Source organism: Seriola lalandi, unplaced genomic scaffold (assembly GCF_002814215.2).
Source record: "Seriola lalandi dorsalis isolate HSWRI2012SDOR001 ecotype SW California unplaced genomic scaffold, Sedor1 jcf7180002054583, whole genome shotgun sequence".
NCBI classification, from domain to species: Eukaryota; Metazoa; Chordata; class Actinopteri; order Carangiformes; family Carangidae; genus Seriola; species Seriola lalandi.
The window spans coordinates 983262-1007225 of record NW_019525136.1 but is presented as its reverse complement, the minus strand read 5'-3'; the positions used below and the strand labels follow the sequence as shown (position 1 = coordinate 1007225).

The 23964-nt window shown below is 39.5% G+C and overlaps 3 protein-coding genes across 3 annotated transcripts in view; 1 reads left to right on the top strand and 2 right to left on the bottom strand.

The window, feature by feature from the left end:
* Positions 1–35: 35 nt before the first annotated feature.
* tmem42a (transmembrane protein 42a) lies at positions 36–5065 on the bottom strand. Its single transcript, XM_023418641.2, has 3 exons — positions 4607–5065; positions 3749–3895; positions 36–3661 (listed from the first exon to the last, which is right to left on the bottom strand). The coding sequence occupies exons 1-3, from the start codon at positions 4766–4768 to the stop codon at positions 3518–3520; spliced, it is 453 nt and encodes a 150-aa protein (XP_023274409.1). The 5' UTR covers positions 4769–5065; the 3' UTR covers positions 36–3517.
* Positions 5066–5172: 107 nt separating this feature from the next.
* Positions 5173–9311, top strand: kiaa1143 (KIAA1143 ortholog). The gene is made up of 3 exons (XM_023418640.2): positions 5173–5408; positions 5755–5908; positions 6954–9311. The coding sequence occupies exons 1-3, from the start codon at positions 5295–5297 to the stop codon at positions 7166–7168; spliced, it is 483 nt and encodes a 160-aa protein (XP_023274408.1). The 5' UTR covers positions 5173–5294; the 3' UTR covers positions 7169–9311.
* Positions 9312–10494: 1183 nt separating this feature from the next.
* The window catches only part of LOC111664152 (STT3 oligosaccharyltransferase complex catalytic subunit B), a 39546-nt gene continuing 26076 nt past the window's right edge, over positions 10495–23964 (bottom strand). The window contains exons 6-16 of the mRNA XM_023418631.2: positions 23055–23153; positions 22514–22660; positions 22180–22228; positions 21172–21326; positions 18486–18697; positions 18072–18259; positions 17205–17376; positions 16661–16834; positions 15717–15830; positions 15362–15571; positions 10495–12964 (exon numbers count right to left, since the gene is read on the bottom strand). Coding sequence (XP_023274399.1) covers positions 12884–12964; positions 15362–15571; positions 15717–15830; positions 16661–16834; positions 17205–17376; positions 18072–18259; positions 18486–18697; positions 21172–21326; positions 22180–22228; positions 22514–22660; positions 23055–23153 — 1601 coding nt within the window. The 3' untranslated portion in view covers positions 10495–12883. The remainder of the gene's footprint in view (positions 12965–15361; positions 15572–15716; positions 15831–16660; positions 16835–17204; positions 17377–18071; positions 18260–18485; positions 18698–21171; positions 21327–22179; positions 22229–22513; positions 22661–23054; positions 23154–23964) is intronic.

Sequence of the window (23964 nt, the reverse complement as noted above, 5' to 3'; positions counted from 1 at the left end):
CACCTTATAAGGAATTTACAGTAAAATCCAAAAAGTGAGAAGGATCAAGCACGACTTTATTCACACAGCACATTTCATTCCAGGTGGAAGCACAATGTGCTGCACAAAGCCTGAGTTATCAAGGACGTTGCAACAACAAAAACTATGTGGATAGTGTGAAGAAAAAACATTAGACACATAACATAAATGATGCGAATGAACTAAAAACCAGAAAAATAAAATAATTAAAACCAACAACCGATCAGTAGGTGTCAAGGTGTGTAAAATAAAACTATAGAAAATAAAATGTGATTAAAATTGATAAAAAGTCCAATGAAAATAAGACATAAAACCAATAAAAGGAATAAAATTAAATAAAATGGTTAATTAAAAAAAAGGCTGCCCTGAATTGCTGATTTTAGACAGATTGTGATAATAATAATAATAATAAATAATAATCAATCTTTATTTATAGAAACCCACATTTCAAAGTGTTTTACACAAGGCAGCAAAATAAATCATGCAGGTCGATTGAGGCAACATTTAAAACAAGCAATCAGAAATACAATTAAAGTGTCTTAGTGCAAATAAACCAAAAGAAGTGTCACCAGCAAGAGATCTGTAAAAATTAATACAACCAAAAATAAAAAGTTGTCAATAAAAAAATTAAAAAAAAAAAAAATAAAAATAAAAATCAGGAAAAGCTCTATGATAAAAGTCTGTTTCAGAAGAGATTTAAAGAGGTCAGCGATCCTGCTGAGCTGATTTCCTCAGGCAGCTCGTTCCAGAGTCTCGGGCTCTGACTGTGAAACTCTGTCACCTCTAGTTTTTAGCTTAGCTACATGTGACATTCATGGCTGCCAAGAGTAAAACAACTTACTTACATACTTTATACTGGTGCATAAAAAGTATTCTGCTACCCATATGTTCTTCAAGGGTCTTTTTAATACAGCAAACAGAATTCCTCAACTCAAAAGAATAATTTGTGATTCTGGGGAATTTGGGGACTACTCATGTCCGTACTGGAGATGCTCTTAACAATTTATTTCCCTGTCAATTAAATGTCAATTTAAATTTAGACTATTTGATTAGTCTAACAAAGATTATCGCCTTGTGGTTATTTCCTCCGCCAACCAGCCAAGCTGCAGAAAATACGGTCACAGTGCTACAGCATTGAATAATGACCAGAAGTGTTTTTGCAGAACATTATGATGTCAGAGTGAAGTTGACCTTTGACCATTTGGATACAAAATGTCATCACTTCATGTTATCCTTAAGGACATTTGAAACTGTGTCATAATTAGTGAATGAATTTGTGAGTTGTGGCCAAAAACCTGTTTTGTGAGGTCACAGTGTGACCTAAGTCATGAATTTCCCTTTGGGCATTCCTTATATATTACATGAACATTAGATCAACGTGATGTTGAACTTTGACTATCAAAATGTAATCAGTTCATCCTTGGGCCCGAGTGAATCCTTGTGCCAAATTTGAAGATGTTCCATAAAGGTGTTACTGAGATATTGTGTCCACGAGGATGGGATGGACAGACAACCCGAAAACAATGTCTCCAGCTCTGACTGTTGCTGAAGCGGAGGAATAAAAACAGGAGAACACCCAGGAAAAGAGTTCATATTAAGTCCTGTTATCTCTTCAGACCTAGCGGTATCACAGTGTCAGGTAAACATCGTCACATTGGTTGGCCGAGTGTGGCCAACGGTAGCAGTGCTAACACCAGCAGCCTTCTTTCATTGCAGGTTAACGTCCACATACCTGTGCTGAATGTGGTTACGCATGGCTCAGGTCCAGTTATACACCAGTTTATTCTGACACGGACACATACAGCCTCATTTTCATTCTATACATCAAATTACTTCCAAACTGTGCTGGTTTCCAGGGAGAAGAGCGCTGCCATCTGTTGCAGCTGCAGCTCCATGCTAGTGGTGGGTGGCTGTGTAACATCTTAGACACAACAGTTAACCAGAGTTGTACATTAATAAAATACTAGTAATTAGTTTAAACTTTTAAAACAAGTTTCCTTTTACCTTTGGACTGAGTCAAGCTAGCTGTTTGCCCATGCTTCCATTTTTATGCTAAGCCACCTGTTTGTTGTAGCCTTACATTCACCAGACACTGTGGCATCAATCTTCTCATCTAGTTCCTGACAAATAAGCAAATAAGAGCATTTCCTAAAATGTTGAACTACTTCTTTAATTCAATGAGATGGTCCATATGTACATTAAATCATAAGTCTACTTGTTACAAATATTAGTGCAGTGTTTCTGTGATTCCTGTTTCTGATTCCTGGGTGAGCGTTGGCGTGAACATACAAAAACAGTTGCAAAAAGTAGTTCCCAAGCAAGTGAGCATTAAGCAGGGTACATTATGTACAAGACAGTAACAGGATGTCTTTACTTGGTGATTTGGATCATGATTGTCTTCACTGCTGGCTCTGTCACAGCCAGATGGTCTGCACTACCTGACCTGAGTGTTCCTGACAGAACAGCAGCAATGTTTTCAGTCTTCTCTTACTGAGAGAAAGGAGGCTGGCAAATTTTGGTTCAATGCAAGTATCAATAATAATCAATAACCTTTGGGTTTATCATTAAATATTTGCAGTAAACCTATGTGTATAGAGCTTTCCGTTTTCCATATCTGATTATTTTGGTGTGCAGTCTACTCAGCACTTCACACTGCAAACTCAATGGTCGCGTGTAAATGCTTGTGAAGTTTTGAGAAATGTGTATTAAAAAACTGTAAACTATCTTATCTTTACTCATGTAACTAAAGAGAAAAGTTATTTTACACATTGAATTATGGTTCAAAAATTAATTTAATTTCGGACTGAAGGAGGCATAATTGTACTGACCCCAAAACCTGACAATCTCAGTGACCAACTCACCTCTAAGGCCCGGTTCAGACCTGTTCAGACCTGTTCAGACCTATATTAACATCTGTCTCAAGTGATCCGACCACAAGTGGACAGCTCTAAGTTCAGGTGTGAACACACCCAAGACACATTGAGGACACATTTGAGATCCCATCACTCAGACCACATTCAGTGGTGGTCTGGACCACATGTGGCCACATTCTTTTAGGAATGTGAACGCAGATGCGTCCCGGGTCACATTGAAGGACCGACTACTCTACTGACGTCCTCTGACACAGTCTGATTAGTCCCAACACAGTTTATAATTAACCCAAAATATTTTTGGGTTCTGAACATGGCCTACAGATTACCGACACTCTCAGTGAAAAAAACAATAAAGAAAATGCTCCACAACAACAGGGGCATATTAGTCTGTATGTCAGAGGTGTGTCTGGGACTGATGCTACTGAATGCTCTCTGTGTCAGCTCTGTGCAACATATCCCACTGTTTTGGCATTAAGACACTGAGTTACCTCTTTTTAAAAGCATCATTTCCACTTCCAAGTGCCTGAGGATTCCCATGATGTGTCTCTGAGGGAGTCTTGCCACAGTTTGTTGTGACCATGACTGAAGAGCAGAGGCTGCACACTTGCGGCGACCCACTTTACTCATTACTTGTCCTTTTTGCCTTCGTCTTGTGGGAGGGCCTGAGGTGTGGATCCATGAAGCACCAGCAGTCCACACAGGGTGAGACAGATGCCCACCCACCACAGAGCTGCATGGGTCTCTCCAAAAATCACTCTCCCAAGGACGGCCTGGACGCACAAACACAGGAGGCAACATGAATCTCAATGCTGTCGCTGAAACTTTTTGAGCACTATTGGAGATTTCAGAGAGCTTACTGAGCAGATGAAGTTAGATGCAGTGGTAGTGACTGTGGCTCTGGCTGAAGAGGAGCTTTGTTGGAGAGCCTTGGAGAAGAAGGTCCACATGACAGCATTACAGGTGAACAGCAGGCCTACACACAGCAGCCGCAGGGGGATGTGGAGCTGGAAACACATGTACAGGTGAAAGGGGAAAGCAGCAGTCAGTCACAGATGGATGACAAATTAAAGGAAAATCTCTTATATGAGTTCAGGTGGGTTAAGATGTGGTTTGGGATTTTTCCTTTATATTGTCACTATTATATGTGTTGTATGTATGTTTATTTTTACTTTGTAACTAGCATAATGTCATGATAAAAATAAATGCCATTCATGAGGAAAACACACTTTTCCTGCAATGACATATCAAAATAGCTGCTGTGAATAAGTCTAAGTTCTGTCAATTTATTTGTTCCATAATATCTACAGATTTTTTTTATTTCAACACAACTGAAATGGAGTGTAATAACAATTCATTTAAAAAATTTTCCTAATAAGACATAGGCTTTCACAAAAGACTGCATTATGCATCATGAGTGCATCACAGTGCATAGTGTGTTTTAGTGAGTGAAAATGTGTTTATGGTTTATGTGATTGACTCAATAAAAATTCACAATCTGTCATTTACTTCATAGCTATGCCCTGGTCTTAATCCCATCGTACTTTTGGATACAGTCATATTTATTTCAGTTTTTCCACAGTACTGAACTAACACAAAATGAGCTCCATTGTACGTGAACACGGGCCCTATGCGTAACCATGGAAACTATCCCATATATAACTGAAAGGGATATCTCCAAACTTCTCCATTAATAAAGCACAAACACTCCGTCTCACCCAGTCACAGTGTGTGGCTCCACCGTACGTTTCAGTCCAGCTTCCCAGTGTGGACTCACACATCTCTCTGAGGTAGTCTGCACCGAGGGACAGCTTTGCAGAGAAAGAGGCGAGCGCACTCAAAACCCCCGCCAACAACGCGTGAAAAGACCCCGGCAACATACTTGAGGATGGGGAAACTACAACCAGAGACCGTCCACTTCCGTATAATGCCGTTGTACCAAACTTGGCTGCAATTCACCGAGAGGGCGCTCGCAAGATAGTCCTCAAAGAATGGGAGCGAATGGAGCTAAACGGCTAAAATAATTATTTACACCTGCTTCTAGACAAAAGCCCAACTTTTATCATAGTTCTTGCAAATATAGTATCGTTTATATATCAGAATTTAAATGAAACATACTAATGCCTTTTTGTTTTTCTTACAAGGAAGGCGATCTTCCCCATAAAACGCTAGCATTCTGCTAAAGTATGCTAACTCGATATTAAAACGAAGAAGAAGAAGACGAACGAATACTGATTGGTTGGATTTACGACTGTTCGCGACAAGACACGTTTCTTTTACGGCGCCCCTTACAAAACCGGAAGTTCTGAAAGTGAAAATTCTCCCAATAGCGAACCCTGTGCTAATCTAAATATCTGTTCAGGCCTACGTAATATCTGTACGCTTGTGTTGTTGTACTGCTTTGCAATGAACAGAAGCAAGGCCAGTGGCGTGTCGTGGGTGAAACCAGCGGAGCCCTCCTTTCTTAAGAAGTTTAAAAATGATGTTGGATACAAAGAAGGGCCGACTGTTGATACAAAGGTATGTGCTGTTTAGGCTAACTGTTAGTTGTGTGAGCTAGCAGCCTGGGCCCAGGATAGCGATCACGTCAGGTCATTAGAGTGTATGAAATCTCATCGTTAGCTGTCTGTTTTGCCAGGTTTATATTATACTGTGTTTTAGTGGCTCGTCTGCTGACAAAATAGTTTGAAGACACTACTTCCACATTGGACTCGTTCATTCAAACCATTCCTTTCCTACTTTTCTCATCCAGAGAAACGCACCCTGCGCAGTGAATGACACTGTTTTAAACGGGGTTACTTCATGCATAGGCTGGGTGTCTGGTAAAGAAAACCTGTTTTGTCTCGGTTCCTGATTCCCCTCTCAGCGTCACGTGATGCCAACACTGGATGATGATGACAGCGGGAGTGACCGAGAGGATGAGCTACCTCAAGTTGTGGTCCTAAAAGGTGGAGACCTGACTGAAGAGGAAGTGAAGAAGATCAAGTCTAAAATACGCACTGGAGGTGGTGCAGAGAAAGGTAAGAGTGAATGAGCAAGAACCATTTATTATTGTAAATCCAATTAAATGTTTTAATCACATCACTGCTTATAAACTTGGGTTGCTGGGATTTTTTCTTATTTACTTGAATTTAAAGTCTCCCTCCGCTCAAAAATATGTTATGGTCAATGATACTTCTCTGAAGTGACTGATCTTCATTTTGCAGAATAGATGTTCAGAGTTTGACACCAGGACGTCGTTTTCAAATTGATCTGCTTAAATTGGAAAGTTTCTGGATTTTTCAGTGAGGGATGAGGTTTAATCATGGCTGCCCCATAAAAGTGGCTGACAACTTGGATTTTGTGAGGCAAATCACTACTTTTTCTTTTTGTTTGTTGTTGTTGTTGTTCTTTTTCTTTCTTATTTTTCTTTGCTAAAAGTCTTTGTTCAGCATAAACTGTAGGTGAAAAAATAATGCTAGAGTCAAAATGCTTTCATCATTTTAATCTCTCAAGTCATCTGCATCTTTCTCCGCTGGTCTTCTGCCAGTGTTCTCAAGCTGCTTGGACCTCAGTGGTTGCTTCTGTCAGTTCATTTTTTATTTGGCTGACGGGCTCTAAACTTTTCAAACAGATTCCCCAAAACTAATTGTGATGGCACTAGAGAAGGATGATGGAAACACAGGGCAGTCTGATGCCGTGTCTGTCAGCCGCGCTCTCAGCTCACTTGCTGACTTTCATCAAAGTAGGTTAAATAGAACTGAACCAGATGCTGATATAACCTCCTCTACTGCTGCCAGTGTGACTGAGTGTTCAGCTGACTGCAGAACCATGAGAGAGACGCTCAGCATTGACTCTGAAAATTAAATTAATGGTATTTTTTAGATGTTGTTTTATGGAAAAACTGTATCAGTCACATATTGTAATTCAAAGCAGGGATTTTTATAAATCCTGGAACATGCCTGGAGGGGATCTTAACATGTTGATATATGTTGTCAAGGCAACAGCAAGCATCTTGTCTGGAAATCTTTGCACAACTCTAAAAAGTGTATTTATTTGAATGACACTCGTCCATCTTGTCTGCAGATGATGGACCTCCTCCTGATGATAAGATCATTTTCAAGAAACCAGCCAAGCGCTCCTCCTCAGACAAATTCCGGATCACTGCCAGCTCCAGCAAAAAGAAGAAGAGTGATGGAGGAGAGGAGGAGGAGAAGAAGAAGGAGGTGAAGCCTGGAAAGAAAATAAAGAATAACAGCCTTCTGTCGTTTGGAGGGGATGAGGAGAACGAGGAGGACTAAATGGTAGTGGTCTATAAATAATATTCATTAACTCATGTAACAGATGACTCGAGGGGGCTAAAGTGAAGTTTGATTATTGATAGAAACCAGGAGGAAAACAAACAGACATTGTATTCTGAACAGATACTGTCCGAGTTCATCACAGTGTGCAGCCTGTCCATTCTCAAGTTTCTTTTATTGGACAGTCCAGTATCTCAGTCCACTGACTACAAATAGTCTGTTTGATATTACAACTTGTCCATTAAAGTACATTATCAAAAACAATTCGCAGAGATGCAAATCACCTTAAGTAGGTAACCCATCACAGGGAACAATTTCATTCCCCTTTTCTTTCTAAATCAAAGTTACATTATTGTTGTGTGGGAGCGCCACTTTGTACATTCAGGGACACTCAAACGTCCACAAATTAACTGTCTGTCTGACAAAAAAAAGCTGTAGCTGAATGATTTGAGGAAAAATATTTTTTGTTTCTGACCAATATTGACATTGTGATTGAAATATCAATTATTTTCCTTAATTAATCTGTCGGCCTGTGTTTTCAGTTTACATCATCACAAATGTATGTTGTTTGTACATCAAGAGAATCAGACAATAATGCATTTTGCATTTGTTAGCAGTAATGTTTTTTTTATCTGACTTAATGATATGCGATGTAGATGTAGAAGACACTGAGCACTCCTTTAGTGTAGTGTCTTCTTCAACTACACCATCTTTGGCCGTGGGTAAATGATTCAGAGAACGACGTACAGGAAGCAAACTAACTGTAGTAAGTATATTTGTCTGAAACTGTCTCTTAAATTATAATAAAAGTCAAAGCTTGATTAGCTTGCGTATTGAAAATTGCTCATAAAGACAATAAATCATTCAACCCTTGGAACAACATGACATTGATGAGCTCTGTATTCTGAAAATCAAATCCCAAAGGATAAACGGAGTACAACTGAATATTGGGAAAGTATAGTATACATACATTTGGTCTACACACACAGACGTGTCAGTGAATGCACCGACAGAAGTGGTCCAGCTTACAGCTTCAATACAACACAAGTCAACATTGGTCAATAAAGAGGTGAAATAATGTTCCCTGTGATGGTTTACCTTCCTCAAACAAACGTCAGGTCCACACATTGAGACATTTTATGAGATGTTGCAGTAAACAACAAAGTTAACTTGAAATTTTATTTGATTCTGAAATGTTTGGACACCCAGAGAAAATCTGTGGTGGTGTAAAATTAAGGTGATTTATAGTTAATTGATTAAAGGGAATATGTAGCATGTCTGTTTTAATTTAACATTGCAGGTTGAAGCTGCTCCTCATACCTGCCCAACCATGGAAATCAGGAAACACCAGGTAGAAAATCGGTTGGACTGATTATTGGTAATGAAACGATTTGTTTGATTCTGTGATTGTGATTTTTTACTCTTTTTTTCTTCGCCCAGGTCATTGAAATTAGTTCAGCTATTTAAAAAAAAAAAAAAAAAAAAAAAAAAAAAAAAAAGAAGCAAAGAAGCTGAGTAAAATATAGTGAAAGTGGAAAATCAACTTTTTTATTTTTTGTATTTGATGAAATAAATGTAAAATTAGAAATCTCTACTGGTAGAATCCAAATAGTGACAAACTTTTGATGAGAATTTCCCTTGTGTTCTTGGTGCCTTTCACTTAAAGAAAGACTGACGCAATCATCACAGTTACAGGTCATTCGGATCCTGGTCTCAGTAGCTCCTGTTGTGTAGCTTCGACAGCGCTACACACTCTTCACCCTCTCGTACACGTTAAGATCATTTAGTTGCTTTGTGTTTGGATACTCCTGTTGACTCCTGCTCATTTGTATTCGTCTATGGTGTCATCAAGAAGTGTAACAGTGTTCACAAGTGGTGTGGAAGTGCTCATTGTAGAATTTAAGATACATTCAGTGATGCATAGAATGTATGAATATGTTCTAGCTTCGACAAAGGAGCTGTAACAGTTTATGTAGGAACAATGCATTGTTGTCAATGCAATGGGGTGATATTTTTTTAATGTGAATGTGTGAATTTGTTTTTATTGTGTTCAGTTTTAGAGAATGTTTATGGCTGTAACATTTGAAATAAACGTCATTTTACTGGCTGGGTGCAACGAGTCTCTGCTCCCAGCCATGAAACATTTTACGCGTCGGCTTTTTGCAGATCAAGAATCGAGAAACGCTGTTAATGACTGAGCTGTAGGGGAGGAGCTGGTGGTGTCACCTTTGTGTTTCCATGGTTTCTAATATTTCTGTTAGCCAAGTTAACTGGCTGTAGCTTTACATTTACTGTACAGACACTAGTGGTCAAGAAAGCACATTTCCCTAAATAACTTACATGACATGCTAACTTGCATCTCCATATCATAACATGTTGTGAGCTGCACAGCAGTTTGTAGACAGTGAATCAGACATCCAGAGGTGACTGAAGCAGTGCAGGTCTCTAGTAACATGAAGATTGTTGTATAGATAGATACTTTATTTATCCCCCTAGGGGGAATTCATGTGTCCATTAGCTCATTGTTCATAAAAATAAAAACAGTTAATAATAAATAAACAATAATAATTAGATTAGTCCACTTCCTGTGGCTGAGGTGTTGTATAGCCTGATGGCAGTGGGAACAAAGGATCTCTCTGTTCTGCAGCGCAGTGAGATGAGATGTTTGCTGCAGGGATGTCACAGGAAAAGTAAAGTATTTCTTGAATTTCATATTTTAATAGACATTAAATACGAATTGAAAAAGAATTTATAAACAAATTTATCAATGAATGATTACTTCAGATTTAAAAACCCACACTCTATGGATGTGATATGTCTCGTTAGCTCTCCAGCCAATCAGAAAGCTTGTTACATCCCATGGCCAGTTGGGATTGTTTAGCCTGGTTTTACCAGTGTCAGAGAGGCTAACAGGAGAAGCTAAATGAAGCAACTCGATCAGTTAATAGGTACAGCAGCTGGAAAGAGGAAATGGAAATTGAAGAGGGAGTCCAGGTACGTAATCCTTTTTCTAAAAATGCCTTTTCAAATAGTTTTTAAAATTCTATTATTTATTCATGAATTAATAAATGATTTTACAAATGGTTTAAGTGTTTTATGCTGTTTTTGTAAATCCATTTTTAAATCTCCAGTATTTACTGATGGATTAATAGCTCATTTATAAATTCTTTTTCAATTCCTATTTTTAATGCCTATTAAAATATGAAATTAAGGAAATGCTTTACTACTTTTCCTGTGACATTCCTGCTCCATAATTGTAGTGGTATAATTGGCACTGAAAACCAACTGTGGGAAAGGTCTATTATGAATGAAATGAATACACAGCGTTACTTCAACCCCTTTATTCAAAAAGGCATGTTTCATTCTCATACCTGCATTAAGACCATTACAATTGATGGAAAAAAACCTAAAAAAAAAAAAAAAAAAATCTAAACAAAATAAAAATCCTTGCACTTTGTGATCGGATGCTACCCTCAAGTTAGTCATCACATCCTCCAAAGTCCATGTAATAAATAAACTGACTGACTGTGTGGAGCTTTATTTCTCCTCAAGGCTGACGCCACCCTCACCACCTGGATTGTCTTACCATGGTCTTCTTCTCACTAAAGCTCACAACAGAATCACAGTCAGCTCATGCAGGATGGATATGTTTATTAGAACATCTTCAAGAAACAGAATAAGGTGGATTCAGCTATAGAGAAGGTTGGTTTACAGAAGGAACTGCTGACAATGTTATGTCACTGGATGCATGATAGAAACTACAAATTAAAACAGTAGAAATTCAGCCAATTACAAAAAAACAAACACTAATGTGTGATGGTTGTTTTAACCCTCTGAAAGTCACGAACCTGCATCCTGTTCATTCACTAATCACCATTAACTGATAAAACGTAGACCTTGGTTCTCGGTCCGGCTTCCCTGAAGCATCTTAAACAAAGATAAATCAATGTTGTAGCCACTGAGCTGCAGCGAAACATCGATGATCAGAGCTCTCTGTATTGTTTGGAGTCCAGTGTGGTTCAATGATGTTGATGATGATGTTACAGTTACAGAATCATTTACGCATCTTAAAAGATAATTCTGGTTTATTACAATTTGGGTGTTATTTTCATAGTTTTGGTTATTTCTACTGGTAAGAGGTCGTCGTGGTCGAGCACTCAGGTGATCAGAAAAGTTTGGCCAGATCACCTAAACCACTTTTTAAAAAAAAAGGGAAACACAAGTTCAGTTTACTCAAGCACAATGACGACGACTCCGCCTGTGAAAACCGTTGTATAATGTCTTCTATGGAGAAAAATAACCCTGACATTGAGGGTCATTTTGGTTTGTGCTTGAGAGACTTTACATTTTTAAATGGAGGCCATAGAGTTTGAAAGAAGTGAGTATTTAGGAGGGGAGGAGGATCTAATGAGAGATGCTCTACAGTCGTAGGAGTTTTTAAGAGATTGGCCCATACTACAAAATAAAAGTCAGGATATATTTCAGCCTCTGCTGCACTGATTTATTTACTGGAAGACCCCTTTCCTTTACTTGGTGCCAAAACTGAAAGTGAGTGTACCTGAAATGTTAGGAATGATCCCTTATTTTAGAGGAGATCTGTGTGTGTGTGTGTGTGTGTGTGTGTGTGTGTGTGTGTACACAATGGGTCAAAGCTGAGCCAGGAAGTGTCTGTAAACTGTGTCAAAGTTTTACTAAGTTTGTTTACAGCCAGTCTAACTAACTGCGCACACTTCCTGCCGCCATGTTCCCAGGCCTCAGCAATGGAGAGCACAGTGTTTTTACACACAGAAAAACTATGAAAATGAAATACCAGTTTTAACAAACAGGAATTATCCTTTACTGCAGTCTGGTTCTAAAATAATACATCCTGTCAGTGCAGCGGTATGAGGTTGGAAGCACGGTGGCTTCTCTTTGTTGGCACATTATGTGTACATGCATTTCTCTGTTGGTAATGGATTCTGAGGAGAGTGTAAAAGAAAATTAAATACATTAAAGGAGACTACTCATCAGCTATGTGCTCACTGTGATCTGATCAATTGACAGCACGGATTCAAATCACTGAATCACAGCTGGTTTAAACTAGAGAAGCCGGGTGTGGGCAGGTACATTTTTTTGTTTCTCTTTCTCCATCAAACATATTTATCAAGTGTGAGAATTCAAGACAAAAAAACATTTAAATCATCCTACAATCGCCCTTTGTCTCAGTTTGAGCAGGTCTCAGGTCAGCTCTGGTTTTGTAACATGGTAAAACAGTGTGTTTTTGTGTGTGTCGGTCTGAATGATGCATAGAGCAGTCCCAATCTAAGTCCCTGGATTAAAGACATGTAATCTCTCTTGCTCTCTCTGCCACCTGTCACTCACAGCATCTTCAAGTACAAAAAGAAAAAGCAAATCAAAAAAGGTCACAGTTCCTCAGGTTAAAACCAGTGGGGAGGATCTCAGACTGGCCGACACCTCCTGTTTTCCGCCTGCTTCACCCTGCTCATCAGGTCATAGGTCAGCTGGGGTTAAAGGCATTCTCCTAGATGATGGTCACATTTCCCGCCTCCAGGTACGGACGCTCGGGATGGCAGATGTCGGGGGGAGCCTCTTTTTGTTCCTTATTCATCTTGATAGATGTATTTTACTGTTGCGGCGTGTTTTTGTTGAAAGTTCTGTGTTTAAAGATTTTTCCTCTCTCTCGTCCACAGCGTGCCTCTGTTGGTGGTGGGGTTTCTATAAAGACCTTGTGGTCAGTTTCTTGCCCTTCTTGAGGGACAGCTTGTTCTTGATGTATCCCCGCTTCCTCTTGGCCGTCTGCAGAGGGAGAAACCACCAAAAGCACACGCCAGTAAAAATCAAGCTCTATAGTAACCACTTATATTTCAGTGTGTTAATAAAATGTTCTCAATTACATCTTAAGTAAGACTGTAAGACTTAAGATAATGTCACAAACATATCTGCACCCAGATTTAAACCGAACCATATAAAGCCCTACAGCAGAATTTATTAGAAATGAGTCTTTTATACTCCCTTACCTGTGTAAGTTTAGCCACCAACAAAGTATTAACAATTAAATATTTTCACCATGTATTTACTTAAATCAAATAATATTTTTTTTTTTAACCTACATTCAAACAAGAAAAAATATAAGTCTGAAAAAAATCAGTGTAACTGCTAATGGTCTGGGTGGAAATGAATGATGAAAATAGAATTGGAGCTTTTAACCACTGACAAGAAAGTCTCACAACTAAACTGCGCTGTACTGCAGGCGCTTTCATTTTGCTCTGTGGTGAGTTTAAGGTCGCTGTGTGATATAAGACGCTAACAGCGCACGGACAGACAAGACAGAGAAACAGAGAGTTCTTCAGACTATTGGGGCAAAGTGAGAAATATCCATAAATCTGCTATTGTCATTTATTCCCATTCGGCTGCTCCTCTCGGGCCGTGTGCACGCAGGCAGGTGTGTGAATGAGTTACTATGGTTACCGCGACGCTGTGTGTCTCTGTCGCTCTGAAACTTGATTCGGTAACAGGTTTTCTAGGTTAGTATGCTTTTACAAAAATTATGAATGTTATTGTACCTCATGACTGAAGTGTAGTGCTATAATTTTACATTTTTGTAAAACATAATTAAAGAAGAGGAATCCTCAGAGTCTCCTTCATGAAGAAATAGGCTATATTTAAAAAATGGGCGACCAAATCATGGCTGCAACCAGTGAACAAGTTAGCATTATATCAGTCTCACACACTTTGTAAAAGTTCCACATGGCCGACATGTTTTGTTTTTGGTGGCCTGTCACACACCAGCGCAGTGAACAAAGTGGGAGGCGGGACTACACTACACAGCCACAGACACCAGAGTATTAACCAGAGGTGATCGATTTTAAGGTGATCGGTGACTAGGAGCATTATTTGCCGATCTACCAATCAAGTATTTTTAATGAACTTGGCCGATCATGATCGGTGGCTGATTAAGCGAGGCATCCCTTGTTTTAAATGCAAAAAAGGAATGAAGAAAAAAGGTGAAATACAAAAAACATTTATGTGCATTTACTTTCCTGCAACTGTCATAATTAAATTAGCTTTTTGAAGAGTTGTGAGCTGTGTTTCATGTCCCATTAAAACCAAACCACAACCCAAAAACAGAGTTAAAAGGTGTTGTGTATTTTCAGTGTTGCCCAGCAGAGGGCAACAGCTTTCAGTTTCAGTACCAAGCTGATGACAGACGGCCTTTGACATTCTAACAGTTTCCTGTGGTGCTGGCTGGATGGACACTCCTGAATGTACATGTAGTTACACTTGTGGTTGGTGGTGGTTTTCAGGGATGGATTGTTGCAGGAAGCTGAACAATCCATATAAAATATATAAAATGACATCATGTCATATTATATCTGAATACTGTATTCAGATTTGTTTACATCACTACTAGAGTCACACTGCCCAGTTAGCCTAGCAGCACATTAAGGATAACTGTTTAGTGTGTCCTCATATGTAAAATGAGGTTACAGCTACAAAGAAGCACCACATCTCTTTTTGAACACCACTGATTATTTCATTCACCAGCAGCTGGTCAGTGATGTCATGGGATGGTTTCAGACTGCAAATTCTCACTTTACATTTTGTTTGGATAAACTTCTGTGTGTGGATGCCGTAAAACAAACCCACATATATACATGTATGAGTTTTTTTTCTTTTTTTTGAGTAGACTGCTGCCAGTGTTGCCAGTTAATGCTTTCCACTTGCCCTTGGACAGTTGTAGATAGCTGACGTGCTTCAGCTCTTACTACAATCAGGGGTGTGTGTACGCAGACACATTCCACTTGTGCACTAGAAAGGAGGCCTGAGGACTTCCTTTGTTTGTTGTATTTGGTTGAACAAAATGAAAATGTCAAACAAAGAAAACAGTGTCTGCGGTACAACCATGTAACAAGAGCAGCACCAGGGATGAGAAATAAACAGTACATACACATGATGCACAAAATGAGTGACCAGCACAAGTCTAGCACATTGTAGTGCGGACAGGCTTCTGTCAGCATCGTGTCTTTGTGACGTAAATGTCATCTTCTGCCCAAGTCCACAAGACACAAGGGTGAGGACATTTCCGTCACAGAGACCAGTGGAGACCCTCAGAGACATGCAGATGTGGAGTCGAAGAAAACAAGACTTGGCCTTTTGACCAGAGTCCAGTGGGTGACAATGAAACCAACTTACCTTTTTGGAGGTGTACTTCTGCTTAATGGTGTCAGTGCTTCGCAGCTTGTGCTCCAAACGGTCTCTGTTTTCCAGGTTCTTGACTTTATAAATCCTGACCAGCCAGTGCTCTGAGGTGAAGGCTTCCTCCAGATGTTTCAGCTTGATGTCCTTGTTACCGATCTCAGCGTTACGTGTCCGGTCAAACCCAGGTGGTGTCCTGAAGTCCAACTTGACAGACATGAAAAGAGATAAAAGTTATTATTGCTGTTTGACACTATTTTGTTAAGCCAAGTGTGATTACAGTGTCATTTAAATCAACCATTTTTCTGTGTGAGAGGAATGTTCTGCACAAGAATTATCAATACTGACAAACCTGCATCTCTCCAAAGCGGTAATAAGACATTTTGTACATAAGGCAGTTGAGGAGGGTGGGGGAGCCGGCTTTGTCCACTCTGAATTCTCCCTGGGGGGTGAAGTAGTCACTTTCCTGGATAAAGAGGTGAGACGAGGAGAAATAAGTGAAATGACACAAACGTTGAGCCGTGATTTTATTTTGGAGCCAAACATCTTACAGCACATTTTATTTGAAATCCCAGAGAGGATATTAAAAAATGATATGAAAACTGTCCAGTGGTTTGGACCTTCTGGGCCAAGTTTCACAAAACACTAAAGTATATTTGACACTGATCTGCCTTTGCAATTTTCCACACTGTTTTTAGGATTAGGGATTTTCAGACAAGACGATCAGATGAATTCGTTTGGTATTTTGATTCCTGCTCATCAAAATCGTTCACAAGGCGCCAGTTACTTCCTGAACCCCAGCAATACAGGAGTGGATAGATTTACTAAGTGACATTTATGTCATGGAAAATATTACCTGAAGAAAACTGAATTTATTAAAGTATGGACCAGGGGATCAAATATGTAATAAGAGCCTTAAGGGCAGATTTTGTAGAAGTATTAAATAATTGACCCTGTATTGTTATTTTACTCTGACCTCATTCTTAATTTTATTATATTTTCTTCCAGATCCCCCTCAGACATACTGTCAATTGTTCTTGTGTGCACACTTTACCCCTCACAAACTGTACAAAGTTCTTCAATTTTGAAAAACTGTGGACGGCTAGGAAAGTAAAGTGTGTTTTCCTGCTGTATCATTTGTAATAAACTGCTGCAGCAAAATATAGAATAAAAAAAAAATTATATGAATTCCACATTGCAGACAGCTTCCAGTTCATATTTGAAAAGTGCTTGAACCTTCACCTTCTTTTTGTTACTCAGTGAAGTGACTGAAACAGTGTGTGACTTCTTTCTCACCCTGATGTCCCTGGGGTGCTCCCCCTCCGCGATGCGCACCATCCACAGGAACTTGTTGATGTCATCGCCTGAGTAGCCAATCACGCCACCGAAGATGATGAGGACATAGTCGACATCCAGTGACCTCATGATTTCATAGGCTGCAGTCTCATTAGATGACATGGCTTTACCCACCTGTACATAGAGACAAGGTAGTTGACAGTTAATTCCAAGTCAGTAAAACTGCCAAAATAATATTATGTGATTGTAGTGAAGGAGCCCGTTTTCTTTAATTTTCCTCTTCCTTTCTTCATCTACCTCACTTCCTTTCCTTATCACTGACTGGCTTTTGTTTTCACTCTTACCACCCCTCATTTAACTGACTGAGTTCACCTGTTCATTACAAGGTTATTTAAAGATTTCACTCCCATTCATTCATTCTTTCTTTTTACACCAAGTAATTTCTGGTGTCACATATTTAATTGTCCAGATTGTATGATGGCACTCTATGGTTGCTGTGATAGGACAAGGGCCCTTCCCTCCCATCAAAAGCAGCAGCTCTCACCAGTGCTATGTGACTGTTGTTCCATGTGTTGTTGTCGACCAGCGTGGTTCTGTTTGCCATGCCTGCTATCTGGTAGCCGTAGTCCCACCAGGACATCACTCTGGCGTGCTCATCTGTGTTCTGCCTCAGCCAATAGTAAGCCTCTCTGAAGTCATCCAGGATGTTACGGGAGCTGTTAGAAAAAGTTCAGAGTATTAATATTAGATACAGACTAGGGCATTACACAGTAGGCATTAGCTGACAGTAGTGATATGATTAATAATAATAAAAGTTATTTATAAAACACTTGTCATAATCAGAGATTACAAAGTGCTTCACAAGAATAAAATAACAAAAAAAACAACACATGCAAACAAATTACTCAAGATAACAAAATAAAAACACAAAAACAGAAACAAGTAAACAATGTTAAAATATGTGAAATATAACAGAAAAGCCCCTCAGTGAAACCTGCACCACTGTGTATTAAGCTGTCAGTTCACTCAAATTATAAAAAACCTTCTCACACTTCCATCCAATGGTATCTATCCACGTTCATAGTGTGTTTAACATACCAAGGTCTTATGATATCTATCTCACATTTCTGCCTCCGCCCCACAGGAAGAGCCTCTTCTCTAAGTAACATGTATTTCCTGTTAGAAAGTCTCAGGGCTCAGTCACAAGTACGAATGTCCCATCATGTTTTTATCCTGATCTTGTAATATTGAATATTTCCTTATAGCAAGGTGGATTCTGATTTTTTTTACTGTATAATTTCCCCTAACACAGCTGTAAAGTACATACATACATACATACATACATACATAGGAATAAGCCTACGTTAAAATAAGTACAGTGTGAGAAATGCACACTGTGTATTATTCTCACCCGTCGTGGTTGTAAGATGCCAGTACTACACTGGGGCTGGAGTAGGCGTTGCTGGTGACCCAGGTGCAGTGGACAGCAAACATCATGAGCAGCATCAACATCAGCATGGTGACTATAGACTTGATGTTGGGGCCCAGGCCCTCCTCAGCTTTCTCTGGCTCAGATACGTGTTTACGTACCTTACCGGCCTGCAGGGGGGGAGGGGCAGCACACAGAGGGTTAAATGAGCTGTTAATGACTGTTGATTGTCCCCACTGAGAGAATCAACATGGCCTTTGACCTGTGATAGGTTAGTAATGCATTATTTCAAGTGTATTGATTTGGAGGAAAAGCAGCAAAAGGATGACAAAACACTGAACAACAGTAGCATCTGGTGTCCCTCAGGAAGGAGAGGCGAGTAATGAGTCTGATAACCTTGTCATAGAGGTTGCTGGCGTTTTTCCTGTCGTCCTCGTCGCTGCTGTCCTCTGCAGGCGGACTCTGCCTCTTCATGTCGTCGCCCAGGTACTGTTCAAAGACACTGGAGAAAGCCACAGCTGACAGCATGCACACCACCGGAGTAAGAGTCAGCATCAAACGCACCATCACGCCGGCAAAATACACAGCGCTTATGGCGTACAAGGCCACTGGTGGGAGGAGAGCACAGAAAGAGAGGAGGTGAGGAAGTTATCTTAATTCAACAGTCGAGTCACATCACAGGTACAATGGCAGTGAATGGAAACACATGAACACATTTTTTCTTATTAAAAAGGTTCCAAACTGAGTGAAATGCGCAGAAGTATCTGAGCAGCATCATGATCAGAGCTGCTCCACTTCTCTACATGATGAGGAAAGGAGCTTCAGTGCTTCCTATCTTATCTCCTTTAGCCTAGGAAACACTGGACCTTCCTTTATGAAAGGGAAGGAGAAAATGCTGCCCCACAATTCCTTGCTGCAACAACATTTAAAGTGATGCACCGTTGTAGTTTCACCAAAGCAGAGACACGTAAATGTAGAAATAACAGAGAAACGTCATCATCATAACAAAATACTACAGCCGATACATTAATGTTGTTTCACTAAATCCCCTCCCATCGTGTGAATTTTCTCTACTTAAGAAATGTATAAAATGTCAAAAGCTCCTATGCCAGTAAACTATAAACTTGTCTGAATATAATTTATTCTGGTCTCTTGCTCAGTTCCTAATTTCTATTTAATTATTATTTCAATGGCTCAACTTTCTCTATTTGTATATTTCTTTCATTTATCTTTTTTAAACATTTCAATCCTGTTTGTTTTGTGTTAGTGGTTAGGAAAGGGGGATTTATCGTCCAAGTGTTATAAATAAAGTTAGTTTAAATAAAAATTCCTAGTGTAAGTGCAGTCAGATTTTTCCTAAGTCTTTATGAATTCTCCTTCACAGCTTTCCTTGACCTCAGGACGTTTTCCATCGAGGTGGAGGAGAGGTGAGGAGATTATTTCGACTTTTCGACTGCAGCCTAGGACTCACTGGCAGGTGGGAACACAGTCAAAAGACAAAACAACATCTGTGCATGAGTATCTGTATTAATGGAGTGTTTTCAGCTGAACTGAGATCAGCAGTCAAAGCAACAGGTAGACAGCTAGGAGATAAACATAAAAATCTCAGCTCAAAATGGCCTGTTTTTGTGAAAGCTTTCAGAGAGGTGCAAATATATGATACATTTTGAATAAAGGTGGAAAAAGTCATAAAATATAAATATAATGCCACTGACAGAAATATAAGTTACTCCAGGAATAATTGAATATATTTTAGCAACTTTAGAAATGAATTCACCATCTTCTAATGGCTCCTTCCAGCATAATAATGCACCATGTCACAAAGCAAGAGTCGTCTCTAGTTGGTTTCATGAACATGACAATGAGACTCACACGAACAGACTCATTTTCAACTGTTACTGATATCACAGGAAGTCATTAAACCAAGAGGTTTGTAGTTGCACATGAATAATTAATTTAAAACATCACATAAAAAACATATATAGCACCAGTGATTCTAGCATGAAAATATTTGTTTTGACAATATTAAGAGAAAAGAATAGATCATTCTACGAGATCCTCATAAGAAAGGATGTATCAAATACATACGAGAAACTGTCTCAGTGGACAAGTACGACTATGGGACACTTGAAATCAGCCTGGCAGGATGATTTGGGTGGGGAGATTACGGAGGAGCAGTGGCAGACAGCCCTAGAGCAAATTCAGAGATGTGGAGTATGTGCAAGACATGGCCTCCTTCAATCTAAGATAATACATCCTTTACACTGGTCTAAGCAAAAGCTCAATAAGATATTTCTAGAAATAGATCCTGCATTTTGGAGCCGCCTGAGGAAATCAAAAATACTGGAGAAATATTTTTCAGACCTTTTCAACAATTTTGCATGGGTGTACTGATTTAGATCAGTGGTTCTAGGAACTGATCTTACTAAAACTGCACCCACACATTTGAATCTAATGAGATTCAATTAAACATTTGGAACTAGAGAAAATTTTATTCTAAATTATCTGACAAGAGTTCAGATGGTATCTTAAGGCCAATCAAATAAACAAAGGAAAGGAATGTATTCAAGGCATCTATCACCCTTCTGAATTGTGTTTTCCTCTCCTTTTTTTCCCCTAATCTTAGGGAGGGATATGTATATTATAATTCAGCTCTAGCAAACTAATCTGTGTCTATATCTGTGGTCAGTAATAGGCAGATCACGGTCCAGGTCTGTAATTATTAAGAAAATTTTACATTTTGATGGAGCGTTTCTACTTAAAACTGGAACAGCTTTTCTAGCCTTTACAGCACTCGTCACATGATGCTGCTCAGCCAATCACTGCGGCTCAAGATAGTGGATGAGATCCAAGTAACGTTTTATATTAAGATGTGAAATTGAGTTAACAAAAAAGAAGAAATTATGAACTTTTGTCAAAAGGTCTCTGTTTTGCCCTCATATGATATTAATCAATCCATCTTTGACTTGAGGGACATTTATAAAAACAACACTAGTGAAAACCTTCATCCTTGTTCTGTTAGACACGGTATTGATAGTGATGATGCTCGAAAAAAGTCCTTATTCCATGACAAAGCTCTTACCAAACACACGTTCATCATTGATGTTCTTCACACAGAACCAGAGGCCTGCTGGGAAGGTGCACACGAGGATGTGAAGGTCAAAGAAGAAGGACACCCAGGTGGTGGGCTGGTGTTCAGACACTGATGCTATAATGGGAATGTGGATCTTAGCATAGCTGTGGATAACATGGAGGACAGAGAGAAGTACGGTTAGGTAAAGTAAGAGGAAAAAAAGACATCTTTATAACAACAAATGGTACCAAACAACAATTTTTTCAAGATAATAGTTTATTTTGTTCACTTTAATGAATTTGTACTTGAATCATTTATTGACAGCTTTATGATCTTATTGATCAGACAGCTGAGTTTTTAAAAAAAATAAAGTTAGCTGATGTCAGTTATCTTGGGTCAGACGATGACCTCATTCCTTTTACTGCACTGCAGCAAAACCCAAGTTCCTTTTTTAAAAAAAATGCCCAGGCTTGTGTGTACACACATACACACACACACACACACAGAAGAGTTTTAAGAGTTTTACAGCTGATGCTGCAGTCAGGCAGTTCACTGTAAGCCCAGATCTGGGGGGGGGGGGCATTATCTGCTTAGGAGGGAGGAGCATTATCTGTTTAGGATTTTATGATGGGGCTGAGTGAAGGGCTGACTGACTCACTGCTTGACCATAAAAACATTTTGGCAGCTGAAGAGAGGAAAAATCTACAGTATTGTTTATATATCTAATTTGTCTGTCAGATCTGCCTAGAAGAGGAGAGTGGTGCTTGAAAAATAAATGATTCCCCTCTGCAGATTCAGACTATATCTGAATTAATTAGACTTCCTGTTAAATCTAAGTGTGGATTAAATCTTCCATGAAACTTACTCCCACCCCACCACTTACGATCTCCTTCAGTTTAACAGATTTATAAGTTTTTGTGCTACTGTATGTAATTTAAATGAAATTATTTATCAGCGCTGTGAGCAGGTGCTTTAAATCCAGTGCAAAAGTACAGCACATTAATTATGATGACTTACCCAGTATCCCAGAGAGAGTAGAAGCGCCCACTCCATGGAGCAATGTACCCTGAGGGTGAAACACACACACCATGTGGACTCAGGAAGAACTTACTTACAAGTACATTAAAAAACTATTTGCCTTTGATTTGTAGGGAAAGTCCTGTAACTGATTGAATGTGGAATGAAGTGACTAGTTCTACCGACACCTGTGTGCACAGTAACTATGTGGTATCAAGTGCAATCCTGCCATAAAAGAAATAAAAATGTGGCCAGTTCATTATCAGGTTTAAATAATTATTTTTCCTGACAGCTGTTCGGTCGACCAACTGTCTAAAGGACAATGTGAACCAACCTGTGTACGTCAGGTAGATGACGGAGAGGAAAACCACTCCAGCGGCCAGAGAGACTCCCAAGAAGAACAGAGTCTGAAACTCCTGCCTGGTCAGTCGGTCCTTCAGGTACTGCAGGAAGGCATAGACCTGAAGCAGCACAAACACACCTGCAGAGATACAGCCAGAGGGGTTCAGGTCTCCTTGTGAGATTAGAATCACGTTTTTAAAACTACTACTACTCATGTCAAAGCGGTGTGGCCTTGTGTTTCTCTGCATAAGCCAGCCTCAGTGGTAATACTGACACATGCTAAGCTGCTGTTGGTGCTGACATTGTAAGAACTATCTCAGGTGAATGGTCCAAGAACTCAGCATCATGGTTTGAGGGCTCATACACAGACTGTATTTAAGGGTTTAATCTCATAACAGATGTCCATGTGGTTAAATGTTAAATTAATCCTTCCATCTGTACTGTGAGAGTAGTACAGATTAAATCTTGTTTTAAGTATTAACAATAATGGTTTTCCACTTTCCCACCAAAAACCCAGGTGACTGGTGACTGACCTGCTGCAGCCATGTGTTCACTGGTCCTGATCGGCTGAAAGCCCACAAAGGGGATCTGCATGGACAGCACCAGGCCGATGATGTAGAAGGTACTATAGGCTGCAGAGAGACATCAACCAGTTAAAACCAGTTACACACAAATTACTACTTACAGTGATACAGTACATGTGAGTAAATTTAAACCTACTATCAAGCATACCCGCAAATGTGTATCCTACTGTAAAAACTTCTTGAAATTATGGGACTGGTGATATTATCTCAGTTTTTCTTATTTCTTCAACCAAAAAGAGCCAACAATAAATCCAATTAATTAATTTGGTCCAACAGCTCTTACAGAGCCTCTTAGCTCTGGTCGCTATGCTGTGGTGCTATTTGCCAGAAATAGAGGGAGAAACAGTTTGTGGGAAGGGAGGGTGGAGTCCCCTCGTGGCCCTGCTCAAGCAACATTTCTGGAACAAGACCTGGATGGGTGGGAGAGAGTCCTGGTGATTTCTCCCAGGCCATGATCCTGCAGTTAGCCAAGCAACTACGACGAGCTTTGGAGAGGCTGTCCCAGTGACATGGGGCTTTCCTGGTTGTGGCGTAATTGAGAAATGCGTTTTGTGTTTATTGAGATTTTCAGAATGAAGTGGCCATTTTTTGTCGTTTTCAGTGAGAAAAGGGCTATAAAAAATACCTAAGTGAGATGACATGAGAAGTGTAGCGTCAGTTACTAAGTAAGAGATGTAGAAGTTGATAACCAACGTTGGATTGAGTATTTAGGATTTCCCAACCTGAGATGACGCATGTGCAAAGGGGATATGACTGGCGACCAAATGAAACGGACTGTTATGACTAAAATCACAGATTTCTCCATGTTTGAAAATTGCTGGAAACATTTGGGATGATCTAAGTACACATCTCAAAAAAA

What these genes read in the sequence shown, in the direction of transcription:
- tmem42a (XM_023418641.2), bottom strand. Translation starts at nt 4,768, where the DNA reads ATGTTGCCGGGGTCTTTTCACGCGTTGTTGGCGGGGGTTTTGAGTGCG. An exon ending in GAGCCACACACTGTGACTGG is followed by an intron (nt 3,896 to 4,606) that starts GTGAGACGGAGT and finishes ATGTGTTTCCAG; the next exon opens with CTCCACATCCCCCTGCGGCT. An exon ending in CATCTAACTTCATCTGCTCA is followed by an intron (nt 3,662 to 3,748) that starts GTAAGCTCTCTG and finishes TTGTGCGTCCAG; the next exon opens with GCCGTCCTTGGGAGAGTGAT.
- kiaa1143 (XM_023418640.2), top strand. Translation starts at nt 5,295, where the DNA reads ATGAACAGAAGCAAGGCCAGTGGCGTGTCGTGGGTGAAACCAGCGGAG. An exon ending in GGCCGACTGTTGATACAAAG is followed by an intron (nt 5,409 to 5,754) that starts GTATGTGCTGTT and finishes TTCCCCTCTCAG; the next exon opens with CGTCACGTGATGCCAACACT. An exon ending in TGGAGGTGGTGCAGAGAAAG is followed by an intron (nt 5,909 to 6,953) that starts GTAAGAGTGAAT and finishes TCTTGTCTGCAG; the next exon opens with ATGATGGACCTCCTCCTGAT.